The sequence below is a fragment of the Varanus komodoensis genome, unplaced genomic scaffold (assembly GCF_004798865.1).
Source record: "Varanus komodoensis strain SLA01 unplaced genomic scaffold, ASM479886v1 scaffold40, whole genome shotgun sequence".
NCBI lineage: Eukaryota > Metazoa > Chordata > Lepidosauria > Squamata > Varanidae > Varanus > Varanus komodoensis.
In genome coordinates this window covers 7783731-7797589 of record NW_025335942.1, presented here as the reverse complement: position 1 = coordinate 7797589, position 13859 = coordinate 7783731, and the positions used below count along the sequence as shown (strand labels likewise).

Sequence of the window (13859 nt, the reverse complement as noted above, 5' to 3'; positions counted from 1 at the left end):
GGGGGAGGCGGGGTCTCCGCGCCCGCCTGGGGGCCTGCGCGCTCCCGCACGCGGAGCCCCGGGCTGGGTGCGCGCGGGATGCGTCCCGGCGGCGCCCCCTTGCAGGAAGGCGGGCTGCCGGGGCGTGCGGGCCAGGCGCGCGTCTGAGCCCGGTCCCAGCCCCGCAGCTCCCCGGCTGTCGCGGGCCCCCGTGCGCCCAGAGGGGGTGATGGACCCCCCGCACCCCCCCGCGCGCTCTCGGTGCCGTGGCCGTCCTCTCCTTGCGCTCCCGGGCGCCCTCTTCCTGCGCGTTGGGGCCCGGGGGGGTTCCTTGCCTGCAGGCCGACCCTCCCGGGGCATCCCTGGGGGCTGCAGGGGCTTGGGCGGCATCTTTGGTCGTGGCGGTGCTGGCATGCCACTCCTCGGGAAGAAGAGCACGGGGACATCGGGGCTTATGGCAAGAGCCGTGATTGCCACAACGGGCCTCCGGGCATCTTGCATTCTAGGGCTAGGCACTCCCAGCGTTTGTTTCGTGAGCATGCACTTCGCTGTTCCTCATTTTTAGAGAAAGCGCTTTATTGCAAATTAAGAGGCCGAATGAAAATTAACTGTGCTGTCGAAACTGGCGCCTGGGGCAAAGCGTGTGGGGTGCGAAGGTGCGGTTGGCCGAAGAAGCTGCTGCTCACGCGAAAGTCACCTCTGAGGAGTGGCAGAGCTCATGGCGCTGATGGCGAGCCGCGTGTGGAGCGTTCCCATGTCCCTTGCCAAGGTGTTAAGGTAGTTGCCTTGCCTTCTGCCTGTGGCTGACGGCAGATCAGTTCAGTTCTGCCTCCGAGAGCAAGAACATCGTCCTGGCCAGCAGCCCTTCGGAGCGGCCTGGCCTCTCCCTGGGTGGGTCTTGCATGCTTGGTGATTCCGGATAGCTTTGCATGCCCTCTCTTCACCTGCTCCTCCTTGCTAGCCTTCATTTCTTGCTTTTCAGTTCAGCGGATTGATTTTAAACAGTCGGGGAGATGATATTGTAATCATGGTTTTAAAATAATTTCCCTTTTTCTAAATTACAGTTCCTGCACAACAGGGAAGCTAGGTGGCATTTTTTTCCTGGCACTGTCTGTTCGCAGGCAAACACACAGAGGGCCAAAGAGTATCTGACTCTGGCAAACCTGTGTCTCTAATCGCTTCAGTCTCTGACCAAAATCCTGGAAAGCTGCTGCCAGCCCGTGTCGACAGTACTGGGTTAGAGGAACCGGTGGGCTGACTCCATACGAACCAGCTTGCCGAGTTCCCATGAAGGAGCAGACTGAGCCCAAGCAAGGTGGCAGCATGGCTTTCTGTCCATGTTTGGGCACACCTTGGGAGAACGACGGATGTGCTCTCGGGAATAGGCCTCACTGCCCTAAACTCCCCAGCAGCATAGTTTAATCTGCCCAGTAATTTGCCCTGATGTCCCAGGGCAGTCCTTTGGCGACACCAGCACCAGCGATTGATGCAAGGAGCCCAGGTGACCTTGCGCACCTGCAGCTCGCTCCTTAACTCCGGGTTGTGCTTCACCCATTTGTGGCTGCAGTTCAGATGGTGCAGTGCGATCTTTATGCCTCTTTTGTGGGTAAATTGTGATTCTTCTCCAGCCTTCTTAGTGAATTTTCTTCTTCCTCTCCTCCTTATTTCAGTTCTGCTCCAAAAACAAAGCAAAACAAAACTCTGCAGAAATATACCCCTCCCCCCCATCCTTCCTTCTTCTCGGTCCCTTTGGCTTTCCTCCCCATCTTTCTTTCGCTCTTGCCAGTCCACCCTCTCCCTGCCCTGCCATGTTGCTCAAAGTCCCCTTCAGAGATTGTTTGGGGTGTGAAAGCTGCTGGGCAAACATGGATAGAACTTGCTGCAGGATCCGGGGTAGGACCCGGGGGTCAGTCTCCAAGGCTGACCAACTTGCAGGGACCCTGAGATCAACCCCGAAGTGGAAGCAGCTGATCTTTCGGAAGCTAATTCTCGATCGGCGGTGGCATGGCAAAGTCACCGGTGTATTTAGTCAGCTGATCCACAGTATTTTAATCAAGACTATTTAAATCTCACTGCTTTCAATGAGGACCATTCCAAGTATGTCTGAAATTGGATCCGTTCCATAATCTTGATTGTTTAAAAGGCACCTTATGGATTTCGTGTTGCTCTTTTGTGTTGTGAGGCCTCTAGACAGTTTGTTGCTGTTTTGTTTCTATTTTATGTTGCCATTTTGCTGTTGCAACGCTGTACTTGGAACTCCGTGCTCTTATTTACCAAGAGTTCTTAATTTAGTGATCTAGTTTTTGTTTTTGTTTTCCTTTTCAAAGAGGTGGAAGCAGAAATGTAAATTTTTGTGGATTATGTTTATACGCATCCCGTGGTTTCACTCTAGTAAACACATGTTGAGGTTTCTGTGTTGTTTCTCTTCTTTCTGGGTAGTGATGACTGCTAGCAGATAGAATTGTTTCTAAATTCAGACTGTAACCTTTAGTCTGCGATTTCTCTTTCCCTGGCAAATCTGTCATGCTTGGTATATTTTGTAAGCATCACTGGAACAAAACAAAGGGAGGCAGGCTTGCTTTTAAATGTCATAAATACACTCGACTTTTGTGCCCTTCAGTTAGACGTAATACATTTTATGTTCTAATAATAAAGTAAGCCTAGAACTGATGTGCAATTACTTCCTTATCTTTTGACTTGCCTTCAAATGTCATGGTTTCTAAATTTCTGAGAGGTTTGGCTCCCTGTCCAGGGAAACAAGGAAAAGGGTTTTCCGGGGCTTGGAACCCTGCTGCTTTCAGACACCCTTGGCCCCCACCAGCTTCTGCACTTCCGCTTTCTTGTTTTCCATATGTGTCGGCCGGATGTCCTGCCCTTCACCTCCAGCACTTGAAATTGTACTTGCAGTAACGCTATTCAGCCTGTGTTCAGAAACTGTTTTCCGTTTCTGGTTCTCCCGCACTGGAGGCATCCGAGATGCAACTGGACAGCCATCCAAGCGGCTGGTCTAAATGGGAGGCCCGCACTGAGCAGGGAGCTGGACCTGGGGGCGCTCTGGCCCCTCCCAACCTGTTGCTCCGCATTGCTGTGAAATGCATTTTGTAGGGATGAAATCGGCTTCTGGTTTTCAGCTCAGTGGGTTGTGGGCGTTATGCAAGATATCCCAAAACTAAATTTGCACTGACTTGCTGTCTCTGCTACCTAAGCATGAGAAGGATGGGCGGAGGAGCTCCTGGGCGGCACGAAGGGGCGGTCCGAAGGCAGAGGGGCTGCCTTCTGCTCAGGCAGACTGGAAGGGAGGCAGGCGCAGGGCCTGTCGGTGGCAGGAGAGCATTGTCGGCCCCGGCGCCAGGATTGGTGCTCATTCCTCCCTGTTCCAGGGCTGCCTCCAGGAAAAGGAAGGGCTGCAGAGCCAAGTGGGTCCCCTCTTTGCCTCACCCCAGATTGGCGTTCCAGTGCTAGAGGGGAAGGTGCTGCAGAAAATCCCATCCTCCAAGCATCCGGAGGACTAGAACCTTAATGCCTTGCCCCAGATATGGGTCAGGTTCCATGTGCTTTTTGCTAGTAGGCTTTAGGGTGCCACTTCGTCATTGGTCGCTGGAGGATGAGCTGTACCTTTTCTTCCATTTTTCTGTGCAAGATCATTCGGTTATCAATTTTATGGGCAGGGTTGTTCGTTTTTAGCAGACACAGCCTCTGACTGAACATGGGATGCCGTAGAAAACCCGATCATTGCTGGAGGATGATTGACTCAGAATTGTCTTGCGGGGGGACGGGCTCTCCCTCCGTGCCACTTCTTGCAGCGGATGGAGGCTGCTGGCGCTTCCACGGAGCCGCGTCCCGCGTTCCGGATGGTGCCGTTTCCCTCGGACCCCCACCCCGCCTCCCCTCTTGTCCTTGTGCTGGAATCCAGGCACCTCGGACAGCTTTTGGCACATGGTCAGAGAAATTTCCCCGGCTTCTCTCTGCAGTTGTAGGACCAACAAAGGGGTGGAAATTGAGCCCCCCCCCCAGGTCTATTTTAGAGGACCGGAGGAGTGAGCAGGCCCTGAAACCCCCCAAGTATCTCCTCTCTTCCAACTCTCCTGGGAATGATCTGGCCTGGCCATTTCTTAAATTTGGTAGTCGGTAGGGGTAGGCAGCCTGGGGCCCATCACCCCCACCAGCATGGTCAGCAGTTGGGGATGCTGGGTATGGTAGTCCAAAATATGTGGGAGGCTGCCAGCTGCCTAGCCTGCCTAATACTTTCCAACCAAAAAATAACAACAACAACACAACAACCCTTTAATGAAAGGCCTGGCCAAAGCAGGTGAAAGAAGAGAGCCAGTGTGGCGTAGTGGTTAAGAGCGTGGGACTGGGACTCAGGCGATCCGGGTTCGAGTCCCCGCTCAGCCATGGAGCCAGCTGGGGGACTCTGGGCCAGTCACAGACTCTCAGCCCAACCTCCCTCACAGGGTTGTTGTTGTGGGGATAAGATGGAGGAGGAGATGATGTGAGCTGCCTTGAGCCCTTTGTAGGAAAAAGGCAGGATATATATCGAAAAATAAATAAATAAAGACGGCAGGGGTACAGGAAAGACAGACGTTCTCTGGCATTATTGCTCTTGGCGCGTAACCGCTGTGACCGTAATGCAGAGTTCTCTGTTTTTCTCCCTTTTATTAGGATTTCTTTTAATCAGAGGCACCTGCTGGATTACAGGCAGGCAGGACTAACCCCTTCCCGATCCAAGACGCCCTTGCGCCACCATCTCCCGTTTCACAGCTTCCTCTGCTCCTGGGGCTGCGACACGTCTGCAGCCCTGCACCGTGGCCACAGTGCCCCGTCTCTGCACCAGCCTTCCAGACACGTTTGGGCAGCAACACCCAGAATTTCCAGCCAGTGGCCCCACGGGGTGGGAATGCTGGGGGCTGTGGTCCAGATGCCTCCGAGGGACACCAGGCAGAGGACGGCTGCCCTGCACCAGCAGCAGAGGTGGCTGAAGTCTCCCCTGGGGTCGTTTTGAAGGGCAGAGAGGCCCCGAGTCCTGTGCTGCCCCGAGGCACAGGGCTCTGGGCACTGGAGGGAACCCTTAGGGCCTTTCACTGGGCCTGCGGACCGATGAAGAGCCAGGGCAGGCAGCCAAACACTGGGACAATTTGGTCATGTTGACCCGTTAATCTGCTCGTCTCTCCAACCTGCCTGGACTTTCTGGAGCATTTTCCAAAGCAGCCCTGCCTGTTCCTTTGCAACCATCCAGATGCTCCCGTGTCTCTTCCATTTTTGATGCCAAGCATTCTGTTGCAAAGAGACAATCAGAAAAAGTCGATCTCTCTTAAAAGGATGAATGATGGACTTCATTGCATTTTAAAATTGCTTTCCATCTGGCCTGTTCACCATATGGGCGATGGGATGAGATAATTTTTAAGACTTACAGACCACTCTTGTCACTGCTTATGCAAAGCCTTCTCTTCCCTGGTAGCTTTTCAAGGCCCCCTTTTCTTTTTCCTGGCATGTTTACTTCAATTTTCTCTGCTTCTTCAGTATGGTAAAAGCCAGCACTTTCTCACTTCCATAACAAAAGGATTAATAGGTTGGCTGCTTTAAAAGTAATATCAAATGAAGACTTCCTCCTAGAAAATGATCGTGGTCTCAGGGAAAATGGCTTGGAGAGAAAATAAAGGCGGAAACTGTCTTGTAGTGTTTGCCTGGATCATTGCTTGGAGAAGTATTTTAGCAGCTTTGGTGCCGCAATCTCCTTTCATGCTCTAAAGTCTCGGTGTAATACATCCAGGAAAAAAATAGTCGAATATGTGGACTGAACCTTGGGTCTTCGAGGGCTGGCTGCTAGAGAGAAGAGCTTAAAATGTGAGCAAAGGATGAAAAAAGGAAGGGCATTCACAGGAATTCTCATACTAAAACCAAGTGGATTTCTGCTCACAGAATGGGAGTTACAGTTCCTCTTGTCCTCTCCCATTCACATACCCTGAACTTGTTTATCTTCCTCTGGAGGATCCTCTCAGAGCAAATTGAGAGGGTCCATAGGGGACGGACAACAACGCTAAGAAAGTGGATGCAAGCTTTACCTTTTTTCAAGGATTCCAATTAAATTCTCGGTGTAATGAAACATTTAAATCACTCTCAGTGTGGCTTTCCTCCCTCAGATATTCACTGCAAATACTAGTGGAATATTGGGATGAAATATCAACATGGGAAGCCTTTTAAAGCTTTGCTTACTTAATTTAAGCAAAATAAACCTGCTAAATTGTGTGGGTCTCCGGATGTTTTGGCCAGTGGGAAGTTGATGGGTCTGGAAGACAAACTGTTTGCAGGCTGTACGTTGGCCATCTCTGGGCATCAGAAGATTTTCCAGCGCAAACTGGATGTATTCCCGTATGAGTGACCCAAATTTGCTTGGGAAAATTTTCTTGTTCCTATACCAGTGACCCTTTGCATGATAACCTACTTTGCATCGATTTTTAAAAATACCACATTGGACTGCTTTTCACATAGACTCTACACTCAGGGTTCGAAATGGCCATCATAGGAAGGCAGTCAAAAATGTGCCATCAAAGTAGAAGCTAATCAGGTTGTAACATCATGATTGATATTTTCCAGAGAGGAACCTAAGGAAGCTTAGCTCTGGTCCCTTCTCCTCTACCCAGGTGGGTGTTTAGACAGTCAGACTGTGGATTCTGAGCTAGAAAAGATAATCAGGTTATCTTGCTGGTGAGGAGTTTGGATTCTGGTGAGCAACTACTGATATTTGATTCCTGTGCCTGTCAGAGAAGGGATGTCTAATATAAGAATCTTGCAAGATATGATATGCTGCTCTCGACTCACTGTACAAGCTGACATGTAATACTGAGAAGTAGCAATCCTTCAGAAGCGACAGGCAGGAGAAACCTAAATCTGGCGCATGGAACCATCAGCCAGTCTCCAGGCAGCCAGCACGGAGGCATGCGGCTACCACAGGGGCCCGAGCCCTGCAGGAGGGGGCACAGCTGTTCCAGCGACCGTGTGGGAGGCAGGTGAAATCAGAAGAGCGCCAGGAAGCAGCGAAACCAAGCACTGCAGGCCTTAACCGGAACATTCATTTTGAAAACAATGTCCCAGCATTCACGGTGCGGTTTCAACGATCCGGTGAAAAATGGGACATTTCCAGATGTCCAGTACAGGATCGCAGCTTGATGGGTCATTGGATCCCACTGGTGAGCGTGCTTTGGGTTCGCACGACGGGCAGTTGGTGGATCGGCCGCCGCTGCCCCTTGGAGGTTGCACGTTCCCGCCATTGGCAGGCGTTCCTCTGCAAGAAAGCCTCTTTGTTTGTACGTATAAAATATTTATATCCTACTTCTTCCGAGTTCAAAGTGGTGTATAATGAAAGGACCATTCATGGGCCGGCCAGCTTTTCACAAAGAGGTTCAGTATGGGAGTTGTGTTCTCCAAGAGGCCCTGTGATTCAGGCATGGCCTCATCACTGGGAACGAAGCAGTGGGGAGCTTTTCATGTGGGAGCGGAATGCTTCCTCGGAGCCACGGTTCTCCCCGCTGCCTCCCCCCATGTTTGAAAGCCGCCCAAGCTTCTCTGTGAAAAATTCTCCGTGATGGACAGAGCTACAATTCTGTATTTTACAGCGATTGTGGAAGGCACAACTTTCACAAAAAGCTTTTGGAGGCTGATGAGGCAGGATTTGGCAGATGGGGTGTTGTGTTCTTAGAAGCGTTCTTAGAGTACTTCGTTTTGTTTCGACTTCTTCTTTGCTCTGGACAGCAAGCCAAGTACTGCTGCCTTCCAACTCAAATCCACTCACCCTTGCTGAAAGAATATGCTAAATGCTGCTTTCCAACTATGCAGCATAGCACATAAACAGAATATACGTCAAAGGTTTGGAATTTATTAATAATGGACAAATTAACACCACAAATTAGGACTCGGGAAGTAGTCTGATTGGCAGCCATGCATTTAGAAATTTAAGCTGTGAGCTGGGATAGGGCAGAGCAGAAAAAAACGGCAGTCCCTGTCATGATCTTGGTGCTTTCATCTATGATGTGGATTTTCCTGATGAAGGAGAACCAGAAAGTGTTCCAGTGCTCTAAACAGGGTTCTCTGGTTTAGCCTATTGGTTGGGCTTAGTTTTACTCCCCAACACGCTTTTGGGACAGAGGAGGATGGTGATAGTTTGTCATTGCAGTGGTTCCTTGTCAAGCAAACGAGCAGATTGGGGAAATGCTACCCGGCGTCCTTGCCGTCTGGCCCACCAACCTCCCTGAGGGTAGAGCCAACCCTTTTTGGGGGAAAAGGAAGGGGGGTTTGGAATCCACTCCTGACATGGGCCAGTGCCCAACTCCATCAATCAGAGGAATCCCTGCTTGGTTAAACGCTGCTTGTTAACAACTTCATTAGTGGAGAGGCAGCCCCAGTTGGTCAGCTCAGCGCTGGAAGGGATGCATTTTAGACATCTTTTGCCTTGATCTCTGGAAGAGGAAAAGGAGAAGGATGGTGTTCGTGACAGCGTCAGTGTTAGGGCATCGCCGCTCCCTCTCGTGTGCAGTTTGAACTGACAGCTCTCCGTGCTTTCCACCTTTGAAACACTTCCCTGAATTCCCGGCTCCTCTAAAAAGGTGGGATAATAACTCTTCCCACTCTTTTTGGGCAACACTCATTGCTTTTTTCCCTTCCTTTTTCAGTTGCCCAGTAATGGCTATTCCAATGGAATTGCTCTTCCATTGCGATGGCCCAACAACCTATCATGGCTCAAACAACCCTGATAAAAAGCCATGGGTTGTCATGGTGGCTTATTACCTCAGAATAAGCTACCATGAGTCACTGATCACAAAAGCAAAACATGGAATCCGTTCAAAGAACTCGGAAATCTCCATGCAACTTTCTTGTATGCTCTTTGCGTTCATCTGTCTAGCTTGAAAAAATTATAACTATTGAAATACAGTCTCATACGCAACCATCTTCCTGTATCTGCAAATAATACCATTAGAATATGCTATCAATAACCAGCCCACTATAATTAATTGGGTGTTCTTCACCATTCAGATCTGGCGAATGCATCAAGAACGGGTACCACGTTGCACAAAGTTACCTTCCTTTATTTCTCCTTTAGCCACACAGAAGTGGCTGGTTTGTTTCTCTGCCAATCCGCCTTCCATATTCTATCCAGGTATTTCCAAAATGAGAGCCCTCCGGACATTCTTCCACATCTTTTCCATCTCGGTTTTTATTGCCAGTGATTCTTTATAATGCAGTCCACCGCGTTCCCCAGTAAACGATGAAAACCATCATAACGTTTTGTCTTCTTGTCATGTCGCAACATGTATTCGATAACTCATTGTTAACGTGATATAATTTTGTGGAGCGCAGATGCCGATGATGCACCGCTTTTAGTGCTGTTCTTAGACCTCGTTCAGTCAGACCTGAAGGCCTGGAAGGGCCACATTCTTTGCCCATGACTTTTCTGATAAACGCATTTTTAGGTTTGCTTCTCAAGTTGCCCTGGCTTCCATGTGATTGTCATATTCTTCCCCAATAATGGTCTTATTGACCACTGACATTGCTGCTGCTTCTTTTTTTTTTAAACTAAACTCTTCAAGAATTTCCAGGTCTTGTAAGCATTTTAGGTATTACACAAGTGAGTTGCAAAGTTTTTAATCTGCACTAATTGGAACCAACTAGATCTTATCTGGACAGTTTTATCTTTCAGTCTTCTTACTGAAATTGGTTTTCCTTTTATAACTAGATCTCCAAGCCAATAAATCCAATTTCGCTCCATGATTTCTATTGTATTTATCTTGAAAACTGAATTTGGGGTGTTTCAAAGTGGGATATAATGGGAGAAATTCATATATTTGCATCGTATTTGAATCCGTTCACTAGCAAAGGTTTGTGTATTTTAACTGTACTCCTTGGGAGTTTTGGTAAACATAAATAAGAAACAAGAAATGAATTATTATTTGATTCTAGCTGAGTCCAGTAGGAAGCATTTTTCTTTTTGATGAGTTTCACAGCTTGAGCTATCTGAAAAGACCCTAGTATTTTATTCTGTTTGTTCACCAATCGGTCTTAGGGACAGCTCTGTGTTTACACTGTTTATGGCTTTCAAGCTTGTATTACTCCCAGGTATAAACCTTTCCCAAGTTTTCCGGCCCAATTGCATAACTTCTGGACTCAGAGGTGGTTTAGCATCTGTCGCTCAGAACGCTTTCTGTTTGTTTTCTTTTAGGTGATTCTGATCCTTACGAAGTATTACCACACCGACATGGGGAAAGTGCTGGAGAGTTCCTTGTGGAGGTAGGGTCCTTCCCGTGCGTGTCCGAGCTTGGCTGGCGGGCGAGACAAAAGGCATGCTTGTGAGGCTTTCTGATGGGAGGCACTGTCCGTGATGCACCCTAGCTGTGGCTGGTTATCTTTTTGGGATAAACAGCTCGTCACTTGTTCTGGGTAGCTGGCTTGGGCACGCCAGGAGCTGGAGGCTTTTTCTATCTCCATTTTTCTGCTTCCGATAGACTTGCGCCCTTGGAAGTCCAAGGCCAGACTTAGCATTCTGAAGGGACGATCTGAAACACGAAATAGACTTATTGAACAGTGTTGCCTGTTTGTTTAGTTTGTATTTCTGAGAAGTGCTATGTATGTGTAAACATCCCTTTGCTGTGAACGTTCATCTATCAAAATTAATTTTCTGCAAGCTTCTTATGTATGCATGTATGTCCTTTTTTAAAGGCATTCTTTCTTACTATTAAATTAGCTGAACATGTGATGTGCAACTATTTTTATCCACGAAATCTAGACTATTGCATCTCACCCAGTGAATAGCATTTGTTATGCCATATTAGGCCCCGTCATCATCAGAGGCACTGTCTCAATTTTATAGTGCAAACCTGCGTGTATTTATTCCAAAGTAAATGGATTCAGTCAGACTCTCCGGCCAAGATGCCCACCGTTGCAACCTTCCTAGGGGGAACCTTTTAAAGCGTCATCAGATTCATTCACGTCCACATCCTTTAATATGGGAATGTCCCAAAAACATTTAATCCAATTTACATGATCCATGTCTTAGTCTTACCAGCACTATTTTAAAATTTAAAGCTACGATTTGGGGCGGCAGCTGTGCTCTCCAACCTTGCTTGGCTCAGGACCTTCCAAGGCTTTGGGGCGACTTCCTCTCTCTTTTTATCGAGGCTGCCTTACATCGGTTGTACCCGAAGGGCTCCAGGTTTGAGAAGCTACTTCTCTGTTTTTTGGTGGGTCTGAGACCTTGCATGCCACACGGCTGCCCACAGCGTTGGAAAGTTCTTGTGTCTCATCTTGATCAAATGCGTGTTGATCCATCAAAGAGAGGAACAGATAAACCAACCTTGCATCTCTGTGGCTTAAGCCGGGAGCCCGGGGGCTCAACATTTCTCACATAACAGAGCTGAAAAGACTTCTGCTGAAACCCAGTGAATTTTGCTAGATACACATTTTTAACCAAAGGGGCAGCTGCTCCCTAAAACAGCATGGATGCGCTTACTTATGTATATGGCATTCATGCTGACGGACGTGTGGGTGTCACATTTCACAAGCTTTGCTCCTGAAAGCAAAACACAGCATTTTATTCGCAACGGATTTGGGCAGACACACTATGATTTGCACCCTCCTGCCCACAAAAAAATACAAAAAATCCCTTTGAACCGTGTCATTAGTATTCCCCAGGGTGGAGCTACGGCTTCAAGAGCACAGTTTGCGCAGGGCTCCACAGGAGGTGTGGGATTGGAACAAGAGTGCTTCAAAAGAGGGCTGTACCCTTTCGGCAATATTTCAGCTTTCTAACCTTGCTAGCAAATAGAAATTTCAGTTTTGTTTAAGGCTCATTTTATGGTTACTAGGGCCCTTTCAAGCTCTCTCAAGATTCGTGTGGTTTCCACAGAATTAATTGCTGTTCTCTCCTTACAAATATCAACAAGCAGGAAAAGAGTGAAAAGTAATTTTCTGTAAAGCTGGTAGTCCAGAAAAAATCCCAGAGGTGGCTATTATTCTTAATGGATTATCCTTAGGCATAAGTCTTATTCTTAAACATTGCTCTTAAGAAATGCATAACACATCGGCCAATTTTAATGGATAATTTTAGCATAAATAACACATTAGCACTGCAGCCATATTTTAAAGATGACCTGGTTGATTCTGTAGTTTTTAATTGGTTTATTTATAGGCAAAAGCTCAGTGAAAGTGAGCAATAGAATACTGAAGGAAGGGTGCTCGCTCACTCAAGAGCGTTCCTTGTCTAATGTGAGATTTTGGGTTCCTTGTGTGATCGGTGTTATTCCCTATTCTTGTGCTTATTCCCTAATTTCCAGCACCACTTCTGCACTCATGGAAACTCCCCTATCTGGAAATTTAGAAGGCAAACTTGGTGCTAGGCCTACCTCTTTAGGGAGGAAATTTCCAGGCTGTGGTGCCACCACGGAAAAGGCCCTGTTTAGTGGAGGGACGTCGTGAAGTCATCCAAGGCAGATCTTGACGTGTGGAAAGAGGAGGGCTTTAAGGTACCTGGGTTCTCGGCTTTTAGGGCTGTAACTCTGCTACAAGTTTGGTCATAACCCTCTGCCACCGAGTTGCCTTCCCCATCAACAGCACCAGATTTTTACTGTAGTTTTTAATGGTGCCTAGGAGTGCCAGAAAGTTTTGCAAGCGAATCTTGTCCTGTTGATGCAGGGCGCCAAAATGATTTCGAAAAGGCTTCAGAAATAGCTGCTCTGGATGCCCTTGGTTTTGCTGCTTCCGATGCTTTCTAAGCTGAACAGTTCTTGATGTTGCAACCAGTTGTCTCTGCACTACAAAGCCCTAAACGGCTTGGGTCCTGGCTACCTGAACGAGCGCTTACGTCCGTATATGCCCGACCGCCCTTTGAGATCTGCGGGAGAGTCCCTTCTCCAGGAACCCTCCATGAAAGAAATTAGGAGAGTAAGTACCCGGAGGAGGGCTTTCTCTGCGGTGGCGCCCAACCTATGGAATTCACTCCCCAAAGAGGTCCGCCTGGCACCGTCGTTACTGGTTTTTCGGCGCCAGGTAAAGACTTTTTTATTTAAACATCATTTCAATTGTTAAAACATATGATCTGGCCGGGGCAACTTCTTCTTCCTTCTCTTTCTCCTCCTATATTTTTATTTTATACTGATAATTTTAATTTTGTATTTGTAAATCAATGTATTTTTTTATATTTTTATATTTAATGGTAATTTATTATGTACTATTGTATTTCAATGTATTTTATCATGTTGTAAGCCGCCCCGAGGTTTCGGCAAGGGGCGGCATAGAAATGTTATAATAATAATAATAATAATAATAATAATAATAATAATAATAATACTTCTGCTTCCTGGACTGGAGCTCCAGGGGCTTTTTGACCTCATCCAGTCCTTCATTGGTTACAGAAGATCAAGTGCTTTGTCCCAGTTTTTGCCACAGCAGGTCACCTGTAAACGTTCAGTTTAGCTTACAGTGTGGCTGTTTTGTTTCACCCTGCTTCATTACCTCGTTGTTTCAGCAGCAGTTTGCAAATTATCTGTTTGCAAACTCCAAGGTCAGCTGTGGTGCTTTTAAAAAAAAGTTTGCATGGTCCTAAACCTGCAGTTGTATGGAGAAAATGCGGATTTTTAAAAGAAAAGTCTGCACTTAAGCATCTTTACTCCTTAGTCGATGCTAATTATGCTTTTGAAAAGTGGATACTTCTTCCATTCAATTGCTACCAAATGCATATAGAAACAAAGCGAAACAAGCCTCAAAGTGAAATTTGCAGAATATCGGGAAGGTCATACCTCCCTGATTGTGATTTCCTTCATCCTCGGGATACGATTTTGTTTGCAGTGTTTAATTTGCCGAAGGAAGAAAAAGGACACATTTTAAGAGACCAAAAC

The 13859-nt window shown here is 47.5% G+C and overlaps 1 protein-coding gene across 4 annotated transcripts in view; it reads left to right on the top strand.

Moving 5' to 3' along the window:
- The first annotated feature begins 9578 nt into the window (after positions 1–9578).
- SORCS2 (sortilin related VPS10 domain containing receptor 2) overlaps positions 9579–13859 on the top strand; it is an 80030-nt gene continuing 75749 nt past the window's right edge. For 2 of the 4 annotated variants that reach the window (XM_044442854.1, XM_044442853.1), the window contains exon 1: positions 9580–10257. In XM_044442854.1, the coding sequence (XP_044298789.1) occupies positions 10226–10257 (32 nt within the window). In that variant the 5' untranslated portion in view covers positions 9580–10225. Of the gene's footprint in view, positions 10258–13859 lie in introns of all 4 variants that reach the window. The other 2 variants (XM_044442852.1, XM_044442851.1) reach the window with 2 other exon arrangements.